The sequence below is a fragment of the Mytilus edulis genome, chromosome 1, assembly GCF_963676685.1.
Source record: "Mytilus edulis chromosome 1, xbMytEdul2.2, whole genome shotgun sequence".
NCBI lineage: Eukaryota > Metazoa > Mollusca > Bivalvia > Mytilida > Mytilidae > Mytilus > Mytilus edulis.
The window spans coordinates 83,038,197-83,053,606 of record NC_092344.1 but is presented as its reverse complement, the minus strand read 5'-3'; the positions used below and the strand labels follow the sequence as shown (position 1 = coordinate 83,053,606).

The window sequence follows — 15,410 nt, the reverse complement described above, 5'->3', positions numbered from 1 at the left end:
CTATACATATCTTTTTTCTTATGATAAAAATCACGTTTTTTCATGCTATCTAGAATTTCATCATTCATCCACTCATTTTGATACAAACGTTTTACTCTCTTTTTAATGAGTGGAGCATGATGATTTAATACTTTAGTAAAAATATTCAAAAAAGACAACAGTGCTTCTTCGGGGTCATCAATTTCTAATACACAATTAAATGAACACTGTGATATGTGATTGACAAAATCATTTTCATTAAAATGTTTAGTAGATCTGAACGTAATATATTCATGAATTTTCTTTTTCGATTTTAACCCTCTTTTGTGAGAAATGCATACTGGATAATAGTCACTGATAGAATACTTCGGAACAGATATAAAATGAATATTATGTGGTTCATTGCTATAAATATGGTCTACCAAAGAGGAAGATGTTTGTGTGACTCGAGTAGGAACTGAGACTATTTGAGACAAGTTAAAAATGTTTTTTAAATGTGACCATTTAGCTGGAATCTTTCTCGACGACAAATTAATATTAAAGTCACCCAAAATAATGAGAGTCGACAGTAATTAACTGAATGAGAGTCGACAGAGTTATTAACTAAATGAGAGTCGACAGTTATTAACTAAACGAGAGTCGACAGTTATTAACTAAATGAGAGTCGACAGTTATTAACTAAATGAGAGTCAACAGTTATTTACTAAATGAGAGTCGACAGTTATTAACTAAATGAGAGTCGACAGTTATTAACTAAATGAGAGTCATTAATTATTAACTAAATGAGAGTCAACAGTTATTAACTATATGAGAGTCAACAGTTATTAACTAAATGTGAGTCGACAGTTATTAACTAAATGAGAATCGAAAGTTATTAACTACATGAGAGTCGACAGTTATTAACTAAATGAGAGTCGACAATTATAAACTAAATGAGAGTCAACAGTTATTAACTAAATGAGAGTCAACAGTTATTAACTAAATGAGAGTCGATAGTTATTAACTAAATGAGAATCGACAGTTATTAACTAAATGAGAGTCGACAGTTATTAACTGAATGAGAGTCGACAGTTATTAACTAAATGAGAGTCGACAGTTATTAACTAAATGAGAGTCGACAGTTATTCACTAAACGAGAGTCGACAGTTATTCACTAAACGAGAGTCGACAGTTATTCACTAGAATGAAATTCAAAACAGTGTGGCTGTGGCCATTGATTGACAAATTAAATTTATCCATTGACTGGGACAATTTACGTGAACGTTTGTCTGTAACGACCACTGTTCACGACGTACCTACGATAGACATTTAAACTGTGGGGTCACCAAAGGTTTCTTAACGCCTTTAATTATAAAATAATTCGAAAAATTAATCAGGAACAACCTTTATGTTTTGATTTATATAATTGATATAAATCAAAATATCGTGTTATTTTTGATTAATTTTTCGAATTTCTTTATTAAGGTGTTGAGAACCTTTGGTGACCCCATAGTTTAAGTGTCTTTAAAAAGTACATAGTGAGCAGTGGTCGTTACATATAAACGTTCACCTAAATTGTCCCAGTCAATGGATGAATTTAATGTGTCAATCAATGGCTACAGCCACACTGTTTTGAATTTCATTCTAAATGAGAGTCGACAGTTATTAACTAAATGAGAGTCAACAGTTATTAACTAAATGAGAGTCGACAGTTATTAACTAAATGAGAGTCGACAGTTATTAACTAAATGAGAGTCAGCAATTATGAACTAATAAGAATCAGCAATGATAAACTACGTGTATAACAAAGTCAGTAATTACAAATTTTAAAACACTATTCTTATTTGTATGGTAAAAATCTTCAAGTATCATCTTGTGGTATTTAAACAATCAATATATGGACATTTATTGATTTCAATTTATTAAGACGAAAAATTTGAAACCATTCAAAAGCAATGCAGTATATTATTTAATCTTTGGTTTTAAATAAACTATCTAAGCAGTGCCAAAGTAAAAAGAATTATAATTGAATCATCTTTTAAAATAGACTCTATATGTATGCATAGGCAAAAAAATATACCTTCTTCAAAGTGCAGCTTAGCAAAAAAACATCAAACACTACGACGTCACATGCTATATTTTTAAAATCTGCTTGTTTTAGAAATTTTTAACATGTGCCTTCATATTCTATTGCTAATACTTACATATGTGTATGTATGGCAAGCCGTTCTCGTCAAAACTATGTTTAAACCATTTTTCGAAAAATTTACACACTGAGGATTACAATTACACACTGAGATTTCATAAAGACGCACTGAGATTACAAAAATGAAAAACACACACTGAGAATTGAAAATTACACACTGAGATTTCAAAAAGACACATTGAGAATAAATAAACTGAAAACACACACTGAGAATTTGACATTACACACTGAGAATTTAAAATTACACACTGAGATTTGTGCGCACTTTTTATGCGCACATATCTAATTAGCATACTTAATCTGAATCTATTACAAGCTTAAAACAACTAGGGGACAGAACTCGTTAGTCCTTCGATTTGGTTCCAAATTATTTATAAAACAAACTTTAGAAATACAAGAACAAGAAAACACACACTTACTCTTATTACAAAATATAACCAAATGAAAAACTTTATTAAAATTATAAGAAAACATTGGAAAAAAGTAAAATCACAAAAATACTGAACTTAGAGGAAGATCAATTGGGAAAGTCCATAATCACATGGCAAAATCAAATAACAAAACGCATCAAAAACGAATGGACAAGAACTGTCATATTCCTGACTTGGTACAGGCATTTTCAAATGTAGAAAATGGTGGATTAAACCTGGTTCTATAGCGCTAACCCTCTCACTTTTGTAATGACAGTCTCATCAATTTCCGATATTTTTACATTGATGCGTTAAATAAACAGACACAATAAATATAATAGTCAAAATATGGGTACATCAGTCATCATCGTTTAACAATTTTAAAAGGAACAATTTAACAGATCACAAAAACATCTACTATCTACGAACACATTTATTGAGTGTCTGACGTCAGAAAATTTTATACGTCACATAAATTTGTCGTTCAATGTGCGTACAAACAATTTTAAAATTTTCATGGGAATGTTAGCATACAGGGTTAAAAAATCAAAAGTATGTAAGAATAAATTTAAGAAATAGACCGAGATTTAAACTAGTCAAAAAGTTATATATAGAATTTATAAGAATCCAAAAACAGTTAATACCACTACGTGATTAATTGATTTTGACGTTTGTGGTTCAACGTATATTGTAATTCATAATAGAAATATATCATAATGACATATAATAGAACAATATCATACTGACGGGATCTTTTAAAGTACAGAGTCACGTTATAAGAACAAAAGAAATACAAAAAGTCGCAAATACAAAACAAACCACAAAAAAATGAAAGCCAATACAAACACATTGACGAGATGTATAAGTACCGAGCCACGTGAAACGGATATCATATGAAACCATTTAACAGTAAAAGTAATATTAATAATAGAACAAAGACAAATGAAAGAACTATAAAACACGTTGTTAAGATGATAAACAACATCAGTACGAAGAATCTATACATCAAGACCATCGTGTATTATTTGAGAAGTTGATACGGAATATTTATCAACAAGGTCTTGGTACCTTCCGATGAACTTTTTTAGAAAAAGAACGAGACGTTCTTTGACATACCCCTGTTTCATCAACTTTCTACTCAGACACTGATGACGTATTACAAAGTCTGAGTAGGAGCTGCAAGCTCTTGAATATCGAATAAGTTGGGAAATATATATCCCATATGCAGGTGAAGTTGGTATATTGCTACTAAGGTGGGGGAAATTTATGATTTCAAAATTAAAATCGTCTCGTTTGTCATAGATTCTGGTACTGAGATGACTGTGTAAGTCAAATTCGAGATATAAGTCTAAAAATGAGGCGGAGGAAGCCGTGTCTGTTGTTTCTTTAATCTCTAGTTCTGGGGGATATATTAATGGAACCCAATCAGAAAAGTTCGGATTGTTTATGGAAAGAACATCATCAATATATCTGAAAGTGAAATTAAATAATCTGGCTTCTTTGATTCTCTTGTTTTTTACAAGTGTCTGGAGGAACTCCGATTCATATGAAAATAAGAAGAGGTCGGCAAGAAGAGGCGCACAGTTTGTTCCCATAGGAATGCCGACAATTTGTTGGAAAAGTCTACCTCCAAACTCAACAAATATGTTGTCGATAAGAAACTCCAGCATACTGACCACTTGTTCTTCTGTGTAGCATATCTTACCTTTTTGTTTGTCACTATTTACGAAATATGCCTTATGAAATCCCAAAGTAATAAATTTATAGCGTATGCTACCATTTTTATATTGAAAGGCATTGTGGATTATTTCTTTAAGGCGATTTTTCAATTTCACATGGGGAATGGTGGTATACAGGGTTGAAAAATCAAAAGTTTTGATGGAACTAATTTCAGAAAAAGACCGAGATTTAAAATTGTCTAGAAGTTCTTTAGAATTTTTAAGAATCCACATATGGTTAATACCACTACGCGAGTAAACAGTTTCACAGTATTTCTGAAGACCCTCTTTCACTGCGGACAGAATTTTAGTCAATCTAATGGACAATTCTTTAGTAGAACATGAAGATGAGCCAGCAATATACCGTTGTTTGTACGGAATTTTATGAAGCTTTGGTATCCAATACAAACAAGGTAAGTCCTCCGATTTGGTGTTCAATGCAATGTTTATTGAAGCCATGAAGGACTTATGATTTGCTAAAATCTCATCCTTGTCAAATGATATGTCTTTGTATGTGGGATTACCTGAGTGCTCCTTTATACCCAATTCTTTTACAAGACATTCGTAGTAATACGATTTACATACAAAGACAATATTATTTGAAGCTTTGTCCGCAGGAACAACAACATACTTATCATGAAGAGTTGATAGACATTTCATGGCCTCTTTGTCTCTGAAAACGGACTTTGGTCGATCGTTCACACAGTTTTTCAACTTGTTAACGCGACGCTTTATCAGAGACCTGATAGTTTTAACCCATTCTGACAAAGTGTCCAGTTCAACTTCTTCTCGCTTAGCCCATGCTCTGGCGTAGTCCTCAATGGAATCCATAATTATTTTGAAGTTATGGTTCCAATTGATGTGTTGGGGTTCTCTAAACTTAGGACCATGAGAAATCACCTTTCGGAGATTTTCATGTTGAATTATGTTTAGATCCCCAGTTATAACATGACCAGAGGGGCTGTAATTATAAGGCGAGTGGGAACAGTCACATGTCGGAGGTTGTTTTAGGTATTGTTCTAAGTCAAGGTCCTGCAATGCTCGTTTAACAATCTGCAAAAAAACAAAGAATGCAGTGAAATGTTTACTGAAGTGTTTATTATAGCATATAAACGTAACAAAAATATAAAAGATTACCTTGCGAAATCAGGGTAACAGTTGGAAGACTTTTGAAAAGGGACCCATGCTTAAACGGTTTTAAGTAAACTAAAATCCCGATATACTGGTAGTAATGAACTGAATTATAGGCAACAAACTTATGAATATGAGCGATGTTAATATAAAAAAGAAGATGTGGTATGATTGCCAATGAGACAACTATCCACAAAAGACCAAAATGACACAGACATTAACAACTATAGTTCACCGTACGGCCTTCAACAATGAGCAAAGCCCATACCACATAGTCAGCTATAAAAGGCCCCGATAAGATAATGTAAAACAATTCAAACGAGAAAACTAACGGCCTTATTTATGTAAAAAAAAATTAACGAAAAACAAATATGTAACACATAAAAAAACGACAACCACTGAATTACAGGCTCCTGACTTGGGACAGGCACATACATAAATAATGTGGCTGGGTTAAACATGTTAGCGGGATTAAGTCTTGAAATTTATTAAGAATGTTGGTTGAAGGAATCGCATTTCATTATGACAAGAGTTCTTGAGATCAAGATATTAATCTGTTGAATTATTCATCTCATAAATATTCATTAGTAATTTGCATATTAATCTCAGTGTGTATTTTTGAAATCTCAGTGTGTCTTTTTCAATTTATTTCATCTCAGTGTGTCTTTTTAAAATCAGAGTGTAATATTGAATTCTCAGTGTATTTTTTTAATCTCAGTGTGTAATTTTGAATTCTCAGTGTATTTTTTTAAATCTCAGTGTGCAATTTCGATTTCTCGGTGTGTTATTTTAGGTTTTTAAATCTGAGTGTGTATTTTTTTTTTTTTTTCGAAAAAAGGGTTTTAACACAGTTTTGACGAGAACGGCTTGCCATATGTATGGATATATGTTGTAAAGCACTTAGGGTAATTTTAATATTATATAATGCGCTGTTATAAATACTGTATAATAAATAATAATAATAATAATAATAATAATAATAATAATAATAATAATAATAATAATAATAATAATAATAATAATAATAATAATAATAATAATAATAATAATAATAATAATAATAATAATGCTCAAAATACCATTTTAAAAATGAAACTTACATCTTGAAAAGCGTTGATAAATTCTTCTCGATCAATAACTTCATCCCCATCTATATTATGTTTCTTTAAAACCTGAAAATAATCATGCACATGTCACAGAAACAGATCACATCTCCATACCTGACACTGAGGTTAATTTACAGAGATATTTTTTTCTGAAACAAGTTCGTGCTTGGATGATGAATAAATGACAGGAAATTCAACCCCACCGTAATAAGTATTATATTATAGTGATACAAATCAGTATACCTTGGACTATTATATTAATATAATAATAGTCTCAGAGAATACACCGGTTTGTTGTTATATAAATGTATTATATCAATATTACGGTTGCATGAATATGTAATTTTATATCTATTTACATCATATCATTTTATTCTACTATTATTATAGCACAGCCAATGCAAGTGCATGGTGGAAAATTTTAATGTCTAAATTAAGAAAAATAAATTTTGAATGTTGAATTTTAAATTGACTTGACATCTGTAAAATCGTTCGCATAACCAGCCTTAGAAACCCAAAATACATATTGAGATTCTTTAATTTGTAATGTAGAATTGAGGTGAATAAAAAAAAAACTATTAAAAAAATACAAAACAGAAGAATAAGCACGACGTTTACGGCCTAAAAATTAGAGTGTGTTTGATACAAGGACGTATAACTAATTTTCCTATCCTTCTAATATACGTCCTTGGTTTGATAACATTGCAAACTAATATAAAGATTAAAAAAAATAATAATAAAAAGATGCATCATTGTAGTAAAAATATTACCTTGAGAAATGCATTGACAGCTTTGGTTACTCTGTGATATTCGTGCTGAGTTGTTTCCTGGCAGTTCTTCTTTTGTGACACTTTCCTGATAAAGTTTCCAAATTATCTTGTTATATTTCGTTAAAAAAATTATAATCTACTCAATGCAAAGTGAAACATATATTAGTTGAGGCAACGAATTAAGTCAAAGCTTGTTGCATGGTGACGATAATTCCAAATACTTGTTTGAAGTAGTCATACATTTTTATTTACAGAGCCAAAGTGAAGCGTCGCTATTGGGCATGAAATGTTAAAAAAATAGAGGTTATAAAAAACATTGCCTTAAGTTCAAAATTGTATGGCGCTATCTTGCTTTTCAAAGTTAGTAAGCCTAATTTATCTATTTAACTCTTCAGTTGAGTGAACAGTAAGCTTTGACTTGCCTTGCTAGCTTTGTGTACGGAAACTTGTCCAGATGCACACCCAACCTTTTCTCTAATTCATAACGGAAAACGCCAGATTCATAATCAGAAAACTGAAAAAAAGAGAAATATTGTTCACAGCATAATCAATAATAAAACAACATATAAATATCGGTTAATTACCTTTATATCTAATTTCGAATCGAAATAAAATTGTAACACATATCAACAAAACAAAATCAAAAGGATAAATCTTTATGCCTCCGCAAAACGCTAACATAGATTTTAATTTTTTAACATATTTAAAAAAATACAAAAATATCTATGCCTTCTCCAATGGATGACAAAATCGACCATTCCATTATAAAAGCTATCGAAGAGAACGCATTAATTGACAAAAGAAACAACATGTCTTTTTCTTCATATCAATTCGGATATATAAATGCACTCTTGCAAATTTAAGTTGTTTTAATGTACAGAATAACGTTAAAAAATCTGTTTATTTTTGCACATGGAAAGCCTTCAACAACGTTATTCTAAATGACATGTTTGCGCGTGGATTGTTAGTCCTATAACCCATCTGTCGTCATGGAAACGAGGAGGTCCTTTATTAGCCATTACTAGGCCCCAGAATTGCCAAAAATTAACCAGTTTAGAAATGGCTTGTGAATATCGATGATATTTTGTAAAGGATGTATTCTAAATTAATTAGAGATAGTGCTATCTAAAGAGTTTATGTTTTCTTCTTTGCTACAATAAGCTTGCCTTGAAATAAGTTTATAAGATTTACAAAGATTTATTGTTATTTTTTTTATATCAAATAAACGAAAAGAAAACCAAATAAATATATTTACCACTGTTACACCGAGAGTTTTGTTTGTTTTTGGATCGTATGCAAAACGACTTTTCCTTTCCAGTAAAGATGGGATCTCTTCCAAAGGTTGTAATCTGTCTAAATAGCCATCTTCTGGTTTCATTGACAACCACCAACCTTTAAATACATCATCAATGAAAAATTCTTTTAAAGAGAGACGAAAGATACCAGAAGGATAGTCAAACTCGAAAATAAACAGACAACGCCATGGCTAAAAATGAAAAATACAAACAGAAAAACAATAGTACACATGACACAACATAGAAAACTAAAGAATAAGCAAAACGAACCCCACCAAAAGCTAGGGGTGATATCAGGTGCTCCGGAAGGGTAAGCAGATCCTGCTCAACATGTGGCATCCGACGTGTTGCTCATGTTATAACAAATCCGGTAAATAGTCTAGTTCGGTTGGTCACATTCTTGAAAGGAAAAGGGATTGTAGTTACGACGTACGGAACATATCCGATATTATCTGTGAAACGGTTATTCCATAACGGTCAACCAACTCGTGATGGCGTCCGTAAAATTTACGAAAGGATTTAAAAGTGTAACCAGAAATAAGGTATTTTAAAGTATAAATTATGATTAGAACTATAATTTAAATTAGAACTTTGCCTTCTTACTGACACTATACAGTCCTTGGCAATAAAAAGCACTCAGAACCTATTCATATTGTAGGCTTAGAATTGTTCAGAATTCTTACAATTGTGGAATGAATTCATGTAAGACAACGTAGTATCTGACGTCAATACGAAATTTAAATACGCACATATCAAAAACACAGACTCGTACTTCGTGATTTGGGATAAACACCTACTAGTATACAAGCCTCTCAGTAAAATAAAATAACACGTTAAAAATACGCACATACATGACAATCAAAATTGGACATTATTTAGTTCTAAAAAAAAATTGAGAATGAAAATGATATTCGAGAAAAAAATAAAAATAAAACAAAACGATGTGCATGTAAAACGTTTAAATCATGACTATCTTTCTGTCCAATATCAAACATTTTTAGAAACAGTTTTCAAACAGCATCAGATGAAGGAAACATGATTAGCGCGAATGTAAAAATTAGAAGATGTGGTATGACAGAAATTAACAACGGTATGTCACCGTACGGTGTTCAACAATGAACAAAGCCCATACCGCATCGTCAGCTTATCAAAGCTAATCCTAAAAATGGAAAAAGAAACAATTTAAAGAATTAGCAACTCAATAATAACCAGATTGTATACATACCATCAAAACAATGTATAGGGTAATTACACAAGAGTCCACCATCAACATACGTGTTTGTCTCTTTATTTATGGTATACTTTGTAGCTTTGAACACGCCTGATGTAAAAACATAATTATAGATTAAAAAAATATGACAGTGCCGTAAGTAGGTTCATAACTTATCTCAATAATGTAAATATACAGTTCTCTACATACCAACACTGGCTTAAAAAAAAAAAAAAAGATGCTTTAAGAACTGCATACAATGATAACTTGTATCAGCGAATACTTAAAATGACTCAGAATGTTGACCTCTAGAAGTCCGTTTAGGTTCCTCGTGTCATTTGGTTGCCTTCTCATTGACAAATAAGCCATGTACATCCTAACATTTTTGCATTAAAAATAAAAATTGAGTAAACAGACATCTATCTCTGTTGGTAAACTTTTTTCAAGAGTTTTTTGTGTTTTATTTTGGGTATATTGTTTTTCAAGAGTGCATGTAAGTACTTTCGCGTTTCCAATGTTTGCTATGGCGCATTTCTGATAAGAAATAAATTTCCCAAATTCCCATTAGTGTATTGATGTTAATTACATGTCTTGTTACTCATAGTTTTCTGTTAATACTAAGTACTAGTATAAAAGGATGTTCGTCCAGCTGTAAGTGTTACAGAAACCTAACATTGCATGTGTATATGTGTATTCACACATGTGTATTATAAGTCAAGGTGTTTACAAAATAATATATTCTTATGAACTATGTTTGATATGAATTCCAATTAAAACATACATAATTTTGTTAAAAGATTAACTATACATGGTAACTCGATGTCTAGACAATTACAAGCTACCGTGTGGCAGATATAATAGTTACCATAGATGAAAATTTGATGTATACAAATGCAAAATCAATTGTATTGAAAATGCAATCTGCTGGTACACATATAGCCAAAATTAATACTTTTAGTAGCTATAAGGAACAAAGTTCTAATTCTAGCTGCCACCACCGTATAGATAGCCGAGAATATTATTCGTCTGAGTAGTCCAGCCCTGGCATCAGTGGCCCCCTTTTTATTTTTTCACGGAAGGTAATAGACGGCACGCTGGCCAAACTGAGGAAAGGGCTGGACAAGTGTCTTAGCTACTCTCGAATTTGTTTTATTCTAAACTCCAGCTCTATCAAATATTCGAGCTAAGCGATCAATAAGTGTTAACATAATTTAAATAATTCGTACCTGGTAAGGACATAGACATACGAACGGCAAGTCTGATTGGCATATTTGGTGTAGTTTTAACATGACAATATTCCTCTGTCATGTGGTTTAAATTAGTTACAACTATGCATAATTCTTTTCCATACAAATCATATAACTACAAAGAAAACAAAAATTATTTCAAACAGTTCAAGGCAAAGTACCTAGGCGATTGTGTCATCCTAGTCAAACATTTAAAAAATAATTATTATAACTAACAATACGAAAGCAACACGAACCCGACTAAAAAGAACAAATATGAGTCAGCCGATCTGATGTGATGGTAGCAATTCCCCTTTACTAATAGCATCCATTTTGTTGTTTTTGACTCGTAAAATCGGGTGTTACCCAACAGTAAAGCTAGAAAAAAAAACAAAATGACGAAAACGGGCCTATATTTAAAGGATAATGGTTATAATTTGTATTTAATAAATCTGCATTCTAAAAGTATTACCTCAGCAAAAGTAAGGTCTGGATTTCCATTTGTTTTACTGGCTATAGCATCACCAAGGGCTTTTAAAATTCTGTTTCCTGGATTCCACCCGAATCCTGTTAGCAGGTTTGGCAATAAACTGAATATTCCAAAACGAGCATCTTTAAAAAAAAGGTAATCGTCAAATGAGATAGCAATCGTCAACAGATAATTACACGTCAAGAAGTACTAATCTAAAGATGCTCATGTTTAAGACCAACAATTCAAAACCCCTATACAAACAACAATTTCTATTCAATTTTCACAGCTTTCTAAATATTTTACCATAAGTTTCACTTCGTAGAAACCAGGTATATTTTGAATTACACATGTATCATCTTTCTATATGCCATTTTTCAACCAATGTTCAAATTCTTGCAGTGAAATATGACAATTCGGAAGTCAAATAACTGCTATAAAATAAAAAAAAAAAACTGGTTCTGAAAATCTTAAATTCTACAAGTTCGTCGTCACCAACAAATTGCATCGAAGGTACCAAATAAAAACATCCTTCGTACAACAAATGCACACTTAAAAGATTTACTAGTAATTGGATTTCAGAATGGATATAGTTACAGTAAATAGATACAAGAAAGTATGATATATATGAGTCGCAATGAGACAACTCTCCTTTCAAGTCACAACGTATAAAAAGTAAACAGTTATAGGTCAAAGTACGGCCTTCGACAAAGCCTTGGCTCACAACGAATAGCTCCTAAGTCAGGAATCAGATAGTTTAAGTAGTTGTCTTTTGTTGATGTGGTTCATAAGTGTTTCTCATTTCTCATTTTTTATATAGGTAAGACCGTTGGTTTTCACGTTTTGAATGGTTTTACACTAGTAATATTTTGGGGCCTTTGATAGCTTGTTGTTCAGTGTGAGCCAAGGCTCCGTGTTGAAGGCCGTACTTTGACCCATAATGGTTTACTTTTATAAATTGTAACTTGGATGGAGAGTTGTCACTCATACCTCATCTTCTTATATCTACCAACAGGAAAACCCACAATCTAATCTATATAAAAAGCGAGAAACGAGTTTAATAAATTGATTATGTTTCACAATCCTATATAAAAGACCGAGGATTAAATTAACTTGTAGTACGTTCATTAAAGTATCATACTTTACCAAATAACTCACTTATTCTTGATAATCATTCTACCGACGTTTCCATTGCATTTGCATTTCAAAGTAATGAACTTTGAATGAGAAGAATTAATACCTAAGTCCTTAACACAATTCGAGGACCCTCTCTTTATGAAACGATACAAAGCTGACAGTTGGAAATGATTAGAAAAAGACAAATTAAACAGGAAGATACCAATGCATATTGATGGGATAATCATAACATGTCTATCTTAACGTCTAACTACAAGAATATCAAAAATTTAAAAAGAAAAAGAAAAAACAAAGTTGAGATATCTTACCAAAGAAAAGTTTACACATATCTGTTTTGAGGAAATCTTCCGTTTCTCCAGAATTATACCCAACAGCAATCAATGCTGCTTTTAGTGCACCAGCACTGGCACCAGCAAACCTTTTAATTTTCGGATAAATACCTAATTCTTCTAATACCTAGAAAATGTAAATCACATATTAATTACTTTGATGATTAATTATGTTTGGTATCATTCATATTAAAGAAATTCACTTCCAGTAATGTTGGATGGCAACATAATTGTTGGATAACTTGTGCTTCAAGTCACCACTACGACGTTTAAGTAGCAAATTTGACCCATCCTAATATCCTTTATACTTTGCACCATATTTTTTCTCAGCAAATCCTTAATACAAATTACAAGCAACGGTCAAATTTAAAACACCATGTTGACCTTTTCATCTTGTAATGATCTCAATTTGAAAGTTATAGACTATAAATGTCATTTCAAAGAAAGTAAGTTTACATAAAACATAGTGTAAGAGCTGTAAATGTATAGGACTTCAAGGAGCAGAAAACTCATTAGTAAAAACCTCAAATAAATTGCAGATCCAAGCTTGCCAAATGAACAATTTCGTTAAAAACATTTTGAAGATCTATGTTACGTTTCTGAAGAGATAAAAATGTAGGAAGCTAAACAAAAAAATATCAACTTTCGAACTTTAACATTTATTAAGCAGAACTTGCCATTGATGAAGGGAATCTTACCTGTATAGATCCACAGAACGCCACACCTTTTAGTCCACCTCCTTCAAATACTATGTTTTCGAAAGGATAGTCGTAGTCAATAGGGTCGACTTCCATTGCTTTGATGTCGAGCTCAGAAATATCAGAGTGTCTCTTCTTTGATACACTTGCTACAAAAAAAAAGAATTACAATACATCCACTGCTCTCACAACCTTTGCCTTTCCCAATCATTGTATCTACATTTATCTTTTGCCAATGTTAGGTTTAATATGATGATGAAACCCTATGGAAAATCACATTTCTATCGTCTCTGCAATCAGTTAGCAAATTTTAACCGAATTTGTCGGTAACAATAAGTCAATATACGGAAGAGATCTAAGAAAAACATTTTTTTTTTATTTCTTTTATAGGAAAAGCAAAGCATTAACACCAAAAGCAATCTTTGATTCAGATCGACATAAAAAAATCGTAACAAACTCCATGACTCATCGTTGGAAACTTGAGAAAATTGATAACTTGAATGCATACGTATTGATAGAATGGCATAGAGCGGCATTAGTGGCACACAATTCCTGAACATATATGTTAGGGTAATATCAACAAATAACATACTATATACGGGCTTACCAGGCGAAGAAATCTCACAAATACGGTCATAATTGGTGACAAATTCAAAAATAAAACATTAAGACAACCACGGAGCACATCAAGTTATTTTTGGATAACTTCAGAAAAAAAAAAGAGTTAAAATAGACAAATAATATTAGATTTTTATTAAAGAGATAAAAATGAATGTCCTTAGAAAAACCAAATCATTGAAAAATTAAATGTGACAAACTGTATACAGTGTAGATTTGCCAATTGTTTTTGTGTTTCTTTTAGTTTAGTGATTGTTAGAGGGCCTGAGGGAAGATTAGCTATATTGACATTTAATGTGCTACCGTTTTATTATAAAGTATTTATATTCTAACTTTAATCGCGACATTTAATTTTCGTTATTGCGTCATTAGTTTTCCCTTCAAAACAAATACTTGGGTTGAAAAATAGGGTCACCAGACTTTTTCCAAACCAGCAATAATCCAAATTATGTTAAGAGGGACTTCTGGTTGGCTGAGCGGGAAGTAGAAATACACAGCCACATCCGATCAGAAAAGGTTAGTTAAATCCAATGCCTTGTGCAAGGAGAGTTCTACGTTACATGCACGCCCATAAAAAAGCGTTAAGGGACCCATAAGTACTAGAAGCTTATTACAAACAAAATTTTCTATCTCTATAGAGTGGGGTGCTCATTTTCGCCGGGGACACAATTTCGCCGTTTAAGGATTTTGAGGTGTAAAAACTTCAAAGGATGGCTGAAATGGAAGAAATGTGCCCGTAAATTATATTTTTGTAACAAATATAATATTTTTTTAAACTGAGACAAAATTGCGGCTCCTACCGAAAATGACCGAAAAACGGACAACGATTTTCGGACAATTTCCTGAATAAAAAACACGATTTCAAAGAAGTATTTCTAAGTAAATACTTGACTGAATGCCCTAATTTTGAATTCTTTATACCTTTGAAATGTCTGCTATTCATCTATAATGCAATTGATATGATAAAAATTGTTAAAAGCTGCGGTTATTTGGTTTTAAATAGATGTGTAAAAACGGCGAATATGTGTCCCCCATTGACAAAACATCCGGAAATTTCAAACACTCTTTAATCTAACTTTTCAGATGATTTTCTTAAAACAAACCGGTTTTCAAGCTTAAGATATTTTGC

At 31.8% G+C, this 15,410-nt stretch overlaps 1 protein-coding gene across 1 annotated transcript in view; it reads right to left on the bottom strand.

The window, feature by feature from the left end:
* Positions 1-15,410, bottom strand: part of LOC139492203 (uncharacterized) — a 32,508-nt gene that overhangs the window by 14,382 nt on the left and 2,716 nt on the right. The window contains exons 2-10 of the mRNA XM_071280390.1: positions 13,664-13,812; positions 12,945-13,092; positions 11,503-11,642; positions 11,031-11,166; positions 9,820-9,915; positions 8,555-8,691; positions 7,722-7,813; positions 7,300-7,384; positions 6,524-6,595 (exon numbers count right to left, since the gene is read on the bottom strand). Of these exons, the coding sequence (XP_071136491.1) occupies positions 6,524-6,595; positions 7,300-7,384; positions 7,722-7,813; positions 8,555-8,691; positions 9,820-9,915; positions 11,031-11,166; positions 11,503-11,642; positions 12,945-13,092; positions 13,664-13,812 (1,055 nt within the window). The remainder of the gene's footprint in view (positions 1-6,523; positions 6,596-7,299; positions 7,385-7,721; positions 7,814-8,554; positions 8,692-9,819; positions 9,916-11,030; positions 11,167-11,502; positions 11,643-12,944; positions 13,093-13,663; positions 13,813-15,410) is intronic.